General features: G+C 39.6%; 2 protein-coding genes across 2 annotated transcripts; both read right to left on the bottom strand.

Moving 5' to 3' along the window:
* Positions 1 to 185: 185 nt before the first annotated feature.
* On the bottom strand, positions 186 to 3,892 carry LOC111054468. The gene is made up of 4 exons (XM_039445237.1): positions 3,751 to 3,892; positions 3,351 to 3,580; positions 1,269 to 1,323; positions 186 to 414 (listed from the first exon to the last, which is right to left on the bottom strand). Exons 1-4 carry the CDS (start codon positions 3,890 to 3,892, stop codon positions 284 to 286), a joined length of 558 nt encoding a protein of 185 aa, XP_039301171.1. The 3' UTR covers positions 186 to 283.
* A 1,576-nt stretch (positions 3,893 to 5,468) lies between these two features.
* Positions 5,469 to 8,456, bottom strand: LOC120356315 (piggyBac transposable element-derived protein 5-like). The gene is made up of 3 exons (XM_039445236.1): positions 8,345 to 8,456; positions 6,265 to 6,357; positions 5,469 to 6,094 (listed from the first exon to the last, which is right to left on the bottom strand). Exons 1-3 carry the CDS (start codon positions 8,391 to 8,393, stop codon positions 5,469 to 5,471), a joined length of 768 nt encoding a protein of 255 aa, XP_039301170.1. The 5' UTR covers positions 8,394 to 8,456.
* Between the last annotated feature and the right edge of the window lie 1,342 nt (positions 8,457 to 9,798).

Genomic DNA, 9,798 nt, shown 5'->3' with positions numbered 1-9,798 from the left:
TTCACATCCAGTGATTCAATTTTCTTTAGCACCCATCCACTCCCATGTCTTACGAAATTTTCGAAAGATGAGAGGATTTTTCTCACAGCCAAGAAAAAATGCTTATTAAAATCATCATAGTTCTCAAGCACGTTTAGCGCTATGTTGGAGTAACTATGTAGATTTATTAGAGATGAAACAGACTCATCAACCTTGTCATCCAGCACCACTAATTTATACAATAAAACGTTTAAAACTATGTACCACCTTACATTTCCATCATACCGTGCCGCATGCTCCCTAATTATCTCGAAAACTCGAGTTTTCGACCTCTCAAGCACATTCTCAATGTCAATATCCTCATCATCAAGGGTGATGCGATGGTGGACTGTGCTTGAATTGATGCCACGAAGTCTGCGTTCCCTCGGTATGATGCTGAAAAAACAAAAGAATTATGATCAGGATTGCATAGGCAATAGTGTGTGTGTGTGTAAAGGAGTACAATTCACAATCAGTTGTGAATTAGCATTCACGATGTTATCACAAGGACAGATAATGTTGCATGAAAGATTGAGATTATTAACATTCGATAAAAGATGGTTGAAATCTTCTCCGCATTTGTCCGCGGAAAACATGGCGAAAGAGGGATTTATATTCGCGTGTGAACCGGACATTGTACGCTGCGTATTTTGTTCAATTTTTTTAGGAGATTGGGAGCAAAATGATGTTGTAGCCAACGAACATGCAAAGTTTAGCACAAACTGTAGAAGGGAAGGAAATATAACAATTGAAGAGGAGAATTACGATAATAATATTCTACGAGAATATGAAGAAAGATATTTATCATTTACCAATATGCCAGAAGATTTATCTGTACAAGGAGAGTACTTTGAAAAACTACCTCCACACCATCTACATTGTTACATTTGCAAACCATTAACTGATAGAGCAGACTATTTTGCAAGAAATGGTTATTTCTTACATAACTATCACTATCTATAATGTGTGTTTTGTAAATATATTATCGTTGAACCATTTGAAAAAGTAATGCATTTACCGTTTTGTTTATATGCTGATGAGTGTAAGAAAAAAGAAGAAGAAGAAGAAGAAGCTCATCATACAGATGAAGCGGAAAAATCACAAGCATGCAGTATAATGTAGAAGGTTTTTCATCCTCCGAGGACAAACACTGTGCTCGGAGGAGAAAAACTGTGCTCGGAGGAGAAAAACTGTCCTCGGAGCATAATTTTCCTCCTCAGAGGATAAAATCGAAGTAAAAATGTACTTACATGTACTGGTTGATGCTGCGTGAATCTCCTCGAGTGTAGAGGTGTAGATAGTGGCCTATGCTACAGGTGTAGATAGCGGTCTATGGTACAGGTGTAGATAGCGGCCTATGGTATGATTGATTCCTCTCAGGTGTAGATACTGCCTTTGACTCCTCGAGTTGAGAGGTGAGAAAATGCTGTGAAAACAATGAAATATTTAATAACTGTAACCAAATATATATAAGTAGAGTACTATAAAGTACAATAAATTATCGCTAGAGTGTGCTTTTCATAATAATAATAATAATAAGCTAGAGCAAGCTAATCTGTTAGTAGTGATCTTGTCTTTGCTGATACAACATCAAGCTACTGTACTGAGATGGATAATGTGTTTGGTGCGGGATCAGTGGAGTCTGAGTTAAAGTCTTCAGATTTGTGCGTTCAATTCATTATAGATAGACATTTTAATCAATTAAGTGAATACCATTCTGTTCCTTTAGAAAAAATGAGATATCAATATAAATTAAGTGAACTCTTGGACATGCACCTAGATATATTGGACCAGTTAGCAGAAAAAGGATGGACAAATCTACAATATTTAACTTTTGTGAGAGATTATGAAAAATTAGGAGTTTGGCATAGTGATAACTATAATCATATTCTTGTTTGTGATTTATATGGTACATCATATGATAAATTCTGGGAGAATGGCGATATCCCAGGCTCATGTGTGTGTACAATCCTTACACACTCTATCAATAGAATTAAGAAGGTTATAATAGAAAACAATGCTCATTTAACAAAAGAACAATTAAATAAACTTATCTGGAATTTTTTACGAGATTCTTCAGATGAAACAGGCTTAGAACAAGATTGACAAAGAAAGATCAAAATCAAGTATGTGTGCAATATTGTAAATAAATGAAATGCATCAACTTTGCTACTGGTTGGTTAAATATTAAAATGTGTTATCTCATTGATGATAGAAAACACTGACAAGATAAGATTCATGTTTGAAAAATGAGCTCCTCTTACTTCCATGTTGAAGGATCTAACATGGAGAACAATATTGTCCTCGGAGAAGAGGAAAATTCAAGTAAAAATGAACTTACATGTGTTGATTTGACGAAATGAAATAATCGGATATGCTTCTCTCAGCTCCTCGACTCGGTTCAGGTATTGTTCCAGCTTAGCTCCTCGCCTATGATTTTCTCGATGCAGGTAAGTTTCTCTCACGAGAGCACAACTGCTTATGAGACCGAGTTGTGAGGTGAGAAAATGCTGTGGAAAACAATGAAATATTTAATAACTGTAACCAAATATATATTATAAAAATCAATTTAGTGTTATTTCACAAAAATATGAGAATGTAACAAAAATTTTTACTTACAATCAATAATGTTAGCGTCGAGCTAAACCTCTGTGGAGTATGCAGTGCTCGCCAATTGTGATAGGCCTCCTCGGCAGCTAGTACGTGTAGACAAGTGCACTCAATCACTCTCCACTACGCAAGCTGCATTAAGTGATAAGAAATTAAAAATGTGTTTTTATATAGCTTGATGTATGCACGCACAAGCTGACATCACTCGGTCGCTCACTCAGTCAAGGCCGGGCAACGCCCTCCCGACCTTCACAAGGCCGCCCGAGGTGGATGATGGATTCACTTAAACTGGCAGTAGCGTACGACCGATCAAAGGGGAGAACGAGATGATCCTTTACTCGTCATTCGTAATGCAGAGATCGCTACGCGGTGAGAGGCAAATGGTTTCACTAGTATACGAATGATGGATTAAAAAGGAACTCACGACTGATTTCTCTTTCACATAGCTTTTGCAATAGAGGAAAAAGCGGCAACGTGCCAGGGGGGCCCGAGTTGGGTACAAGCCAGTCTGCTGCTTGTGTGAGAGAGAGAGAGAGTCATTTGGTTCTAATCGTTCGAACTGATAAGACGAGAAAATGACTGCTTATTTTGATTGCACAAGTTTCAATGAATTCTCAATTGATGCAGACCAGCAAGTCAATTGGGGATTTGACCATTTTCCTTTTGATTGGTTTAGAGTAACAAATGTAACATTTCCCGATAATGGAGAAAAAGTCTAGCACTGAACTACTATTATCTAAGTTGAAATTTTCAGTCACACCACTATTATCATTGAATACTTCCACAGTTGGAACAGCATCCTCGTCATCCCATACAAAAGTATTCAGTCGCTGGTTTCCAACTCGTCTAGGTGGAGCAGGACGAATAGTTGCTGGTTGTGGAGCAGGACGAATAGTTGCTGGTTCGTCACTGGCTTGGTTCTCGTCTGTCTCATCCATTTCCGATTGTGAATCTAAACAAATAAAATGACAAAATTGTCATTAGAAACTGTGAAAGCATTGTCTGTATTATCCAAAATGAATACATACTGGAAATTATTGGAAGATTGGAGACATCAACAAAATTTTTTAGGTTAGCTGTAGGGATGAAGTTGAATTATATGAATAATAAAGTTCTACTAACCTTGATTATTTTGAAGTTCCTGCTGAATATAGTCGGGATCATCATCAGAATTGTCAAGAAGAAAATCTTCATCACTATTCTCACTAAAATCACCTTCTAATAACGCATCAATATCAGAGTCATTCAGATTGTCAGAAGCCATCTTCCTGATCTGAATGATGGAAACAGCAGTTGAATCAGATGGCTAGTAAACGTTGTATTCCTGCATTTTCACGCTATCTAGCGGATTCTAAGGTAACTAGGAGAACAAAGCTTTGATCTGAGACACTAAATCTCGTCTAGTGACGGTGTAGTACATTTAAAAAGCAATGGAAAGAGCACCACGTCACATGACGGGATGAGCAATCTTCAAATGACTTGCCAGCCCGTCATGTGACGGGCTCGGCACGCAAAGTGTTAAATATTGAGGAAACAATGACGTCTGAGCTCTCAATCATACAAATTTGTATCCGGGTGGCAGAGCACAGAACCTTAACAAATGTTCCAATATCCACAACATCCTCGCCTAGTGCAACAGCTTGGTCTGCTGTGAACCAGTATTATAGCCGCTGGTTATGATGTTATCCCAGATGCAAAAGATCAAGTACACTTTCTGTGTATAGGATCTTTATGACGTTGTTATACCCCATTTTCCCCTAGATTTAGCAAAGGGGTGGACAAGCCAGCTCAAGGGCTTGGCTTTGGTCGCTCGTTTGGCCATGTTCTTCTTGGGCCTGTAATAGAGCTCGACCGTGATCTTTATCTTCACTCTCCTTCATCTTGACCTTCTTCGGGCCAGTGCTTTCGTCTTTGTCCTTCAATTTCTTGAGGCCAACCTTCACATCTTTCAACATGGTATTGTCAGTCACTCTACGCTTCTTTCGATTCTGTTGAGAAGCGGATTGTAGTCTGGTAACTACATCATAGATAGTGCCAACATCAGGAGAAACTTTCAGATACAGATAGTCCTTCAGATTTCCATGAAAGATAGCAAATTTCAAAAAGTGTTCTGCTATCATATTATCCTGTCCAGAGCCGCATTGCCGAAACTGCTGTAAGCGTCTTCTTAGATCAGTCTCAGTTGCAGTCAGTTCTCCACTACATAGTTTTGGAGTAGTAGGAGATTTAAAGTTATGTCTCATTGCCTCTGACTCATAGCAACCGAAATATGGATCTTTCATTAAATAGGCGTTGTTGACGACACTGTTAATCACCATTGTCGCAAAGTTGTTGGTTATGGCGTTAACGTATACGGGCGTTGTTTCCATCACTTGTACTGGTGGTAACTTATCAGTGATGCTCTGCTGTTCTTTGTCCCGTATGGATTCGGTCTGTGCTGGCTCTTCGCCTTCACTCATGAATTCATGAGGATGATTTCAGCGCGTTCACTGGTGGTAGGAGCACCTTGGTGAGAACGAAATGGATGGACAGGTGGCTGAGGATGGTCCATATTGTCTTCGTCTCCGGAATCGATATTCATGACGTCATCTCAGTCATCATCGTCTTCATCTCTTTCAATTTTATTCTGTTCTTTTTCATCAAAAAGGAAGCGTGTGATGTCCAGGATATCGATATGACACGTTGGAGTTACTCTGACTTTGCCACTGCGGGTGTGGTTTGATGTTTTCTAAATTTTCATCATGTTCTTCTTGGGTCCAGTTAGTTTTATCCAGTTTTATCCAGTTTTAATCCTCCAATCTGTTATTTTAGCAACGGCATCCTCTCGGATTGATTTTTCTTTATAAAATCAAAGGTCGATTTTTATAAAGTGGATCATGACCTGGCTCACCTTTCTTTATAAATTTCGAATTATCGTTCAAGTGAAGGTTTGAAAGAATAAGAAGAAATCTGTTCTTGCTCATAACATTGGGACAGTAGTTACAAGAAATAGTGGGGTCTTTACTCCAGTGATCAATTATCTGAGGTCTATTGCTAATACTTTGATGAAAAATTATGCCTATGAACTTTTTTATGTCTGCTTTTGTCACACTTTTCCACTCATTCATTCTAGAATTAGCTTTTAGAGTATTAGTACTTCTCATTTTTCTCAACTTTTGTCTTGCATATAGATTAGTTTGTTCCTTGAAAACACCAATAACTTGATTATCAACAAAGTAAGAGAAAAAGTCTAGCACTGAACTACTATTATCTAAGTTGAAATTTTCAGTCACACCACTATTATCATTGAATACTTCCACAGTTGGAACAGCATCCTCGTCATCCCATACAAAAGTATTCAGTCGCTGGTTTCCAACTCGTCTAGGTGGAGCAGGACGAATAGTTGCTGGTTGTGGAGCAGGACGAATAGTTGCTGGTTCGTCACTGGCTTGGTTCTCGTCTGTCTCATCCATTTCCGATTGTGAATCTAAACAAATAAAATGACAAAATTGTCATTAGAAACTGTGAAAGCATTGTCTGTATTATCCAAAATGAATACATACTGGAAATTATTGGAAGATTGGAGACATCAACAAAATTTTTTAGGTTAGCTGTAGGGATGAAGTTGAATTATATGAATAATAAAGTTCTACTAACCTTGATTATTTTGAAGTTCCTGCTGAATATAGTCGGGATCATCATCAGAATTGTCAAGAAGAAAATCTTCATCACTATTCTCACTAAAATCACCTTCTAATAACGCATCAATATCAGAGTCATTCAGATTGTCAGAAGCCATCTTCCTGATCTGAATGATGGAAACAGCAGTTGAATCAGATGGCTAGTAAACGTTGTATTCCTGCATTTTCACGCTATCTAGCGGATTCTAAGGTAACTAGGAGAACAAAGCTTTGATCTGAGACACTAAATCTCGTCTAGTGACGGTGTAGTACATTTAAAAAGCAATGGAAAGAGCACCACGTCACATGACGGGATGAGCAATCTTCAAATGACTTGACAGCCCGTCCTGTGACGGGCTAAGCAATCTTCAGATAACTTGCCAGCCCGTCATGTGACGGGCTCGGCACGCAAAGTGTTAATATTGAGGAACAATGACGTCTGAGCTCTCAATCATACAAATTTGTATCCGGGTGGCAGAGCACAGAACCTTAACAAATGTTCCAATATCCACAACATCCTCGCCTAGTGCAACAGCTTGGTCTGCTGTGAACCAGTATTATAGCCGCTGGTTATGATGTTATCCCAGATGCAAAAGATCAAGTACACTTTCTGTGTATAGGATCTTTATGACGTTGTTATACCCCATTTTCCCCTAGATTTAGCAAAGGGGTGGACAAGCCAGCTCAAGGGCTTGGCTTTGGTCGCTCGTTTGGCCATGTTCTTCTTGGGCCTGTAATAGAGCTCGACCGTGATCTTTATCTTCACTCTCCTTCATCTTGACCTTCTTCGGGCCAGTGCTTTCGTCTTTGTCCTTCAATTTCTTGAGGCCAACCTTCACATCTTTCAACATGGTATTGTCAGTCACTCTACGCTTCTTTCGATTCTGTTGAGAAGCGGATTGTAGTCTGGTAACTACATCATAGATAGTGCCAACATCAGGAGAAACTTTCAGATACAGATAGTCCTTCAGATTTCCATGAAAGATAGCAAATTTCAAAAAGTGTTCTGCTATCATATTATCCTGTCCAGAGCCGCATTGCCGAAACTGCTGTAAGCGTCTTCTTAGATCAGTCTCAGTTGCAGTCAGTTCTCCACTACATAGTTTTGGAGTAGTAGGAGATTTAAAGTTATGTCTCATTGCCTCTGACTCATAGCAACCGAAATATGGATCTTTCATTAAATAGGCGTTGTTGACGACACTGTTAATCACCATTGTCGCAAAGTTGTTGGTTATGGCGTTAACGTATACGGGCGTTGTTTCCATCACTTGTACTGGTGGTAACTTATCAGTGATGCTCTGCTGTTCTTTGTCCCGTATGGATTCGGTCTGTGCTGGCTCTTCGCCTTCACTCATGAATTCATGAGGATGCTTTTCAGCGCGTTCACTGGTGGTAGGAGCGCCTTGGTGAGAACGAAATGGATGGACAGGTGGCTGAGGATGGTCCATATTGTCTTCGTCTCCGGAATCGATATTCATGACGTCATCTCAGTCATCATCGTCTTCATCTCTTTCAATTTTATTCTGTTCTTTTTCATCAAAAAGGAAGCGTGTGATGTCCAGGATATCGATATGACACGTTGGAGTTACTCTGACTTTGCCACTGCGGGTGTGGTTTGATGTTTTCTAAATTTTCATCATGTTCTTCTTGGGTCCAGTTAGTTTTATCCAGTTTTATCCAGTTTTAATCCTCCAATCTGTTATTTTAGCAACGGCATCCTCTCGGATTGATTTTTCTTTATAAAATCAAAGGTCGATTTTTATAAAGTGGATCATGACCTGGCTCACCTTTCTTTATAAATTTCGAATTATCGTTCAAGTGAAGGTTTGAAAGAATAAGAAGAATCTGTTCTTGCTCATAACATTGGGACAGTAGTTACAAGAAATAGTGGGGTCTTTACTCCAGTGATCAATTATCTGAGGTCTATTGCTAATACTTTGATGAAAAATTATGCCTATGAACTTTTTTATGTCTGCTTTTGTCACACTTTTCCACTCATTCATTCTAGAATTAGCTTTTAGAGTATTAGTACTTCTCACTATTCTCACTAAAATCACCTTCTAATAACGCATCAATATCAGAGTCATTCAGATTGTCAGAAGCCATCTTCCTGATCTGAATGATGGAAACAGCAGTTGAATCAGATGGCTAGTAAACGTTGTATTCCTGCATTTTCACGCTATCTAGCGGATTCTAAGGTAACTAGGAGAACAAAGCTTTGATCTGAGACACTAAATCTCGTCTAGTGACGGTGTAGTACATTTAAAAAGCAATGGAAAGAGCACCACGTCACATGACGGGATGAGCAATCTTCAAATGACTTGACAGCCCGTCCTGTGACGGGCTAAGCAATCTTCAGATAACTTGCCAGCCCGTCATGTGACGGGCTCGGCACGCAAAGTGTTAAATATTGAGGAAACAATGACGTCTGAGCTCTCAATCATACAAATTTGTATCCGGGTGGCAGAGCACAGAACCTTAACAAATGTTCCAATATCCACAACATCCTCGCCTAGTGCAACAGCTTGGTCTGCTGTGAACCAGTATTATAGCCGCTGGTTATGATGTTATCCCAGATGCAAAAGATCAAGTACACTTTCTGTGTATAGGATCTTTATGACGTTGTTATACCCCATTTTCCCCTAGATTTAGCAAAGGGGTGGACAAGCCAGCTCAAGGGCTTGGCTTTGGTCGCTCGTTTGGCCATGTTCTTCTTGGGCCTGTAATAGAGCTCGACCGTGATCTTTATCTTCACTCTCCTTCATCTTGACCTTCTTCGGGCCAGTGCTTTCGTCTTTGTCCTTCAATTTCTTGAGGCCAACCTTCACATCTTTCAACATGGTATTGTCAGTCACTCTACGCTTCTTTCGATTCTGTTGAGAAGCGGATTGTAGTCTGGTAACTACATCATAGATAGTGCCAACATCAGGAGAAACTTTCAGATACAGATAGTCCTTCAGATTTCCATGAAAGATAGCAAATTTCAAAAAGTGTTCTGCTATCATATTATCCTGTCCAGAGCCGCATTGCCGAAACTGCTGTAAGCGTCTTCTTAGATCAGTCTCAGTTGCAGTCAGTTCTCCACTACATAGTTTTGGAGTAGTAGGAGATTTAAAGTTATGTCTCATTGCCTCTGACTCATAGCAACCGAAATATGGATCTTTCATTAAATAGGCGTTGTTGACGACACTGTTAATCACCATTGTCGCAAAGTTGTTGGTTATGGCGTTAACGTATACGGGCGTTGTTTCCATCACTTGTACTGGTGGTAACTTATCAGTGATGCTCTGCTGTTCTTTGTCCCGTATGGATTCGGTCTGTGCTGGCTCTTCGCCTTCACTCATGAATTCATGAGGATGCTTTTCAGCGCGTTCACTGGTGGTAGGAGCGCCTTGGTGAGAACGAAATGGATGGACAGGTGGCTGAGGATGGTCCATATTGTCTTCGTCTCCGGAATCGATATTCATGACGTCATCTCAGTCATCATCGTCTTCATCTCTTTCAATTTTAT

Source organism: Nilaparvata lugens, unplaced genomic scaffold (genome assembly GCF_014356525.2).
Source record: "Nilaparvata lugens isolate BPH unplaced genomic scaffold, ASM1435652v1 scaffold6472, whole genome shotgun sequence".
NCBI lineage: Eukaryota > Metazoa > Arthropoda > Insecta > Hemiptera > Delphacidae > Nilaparvata > Nilaparvata lugens.
The sequence above is the reverse complement of the archived record's forward strand: the minus strand, read 5'-3'. Positions and strand labels throughout refer to the sequence as shown.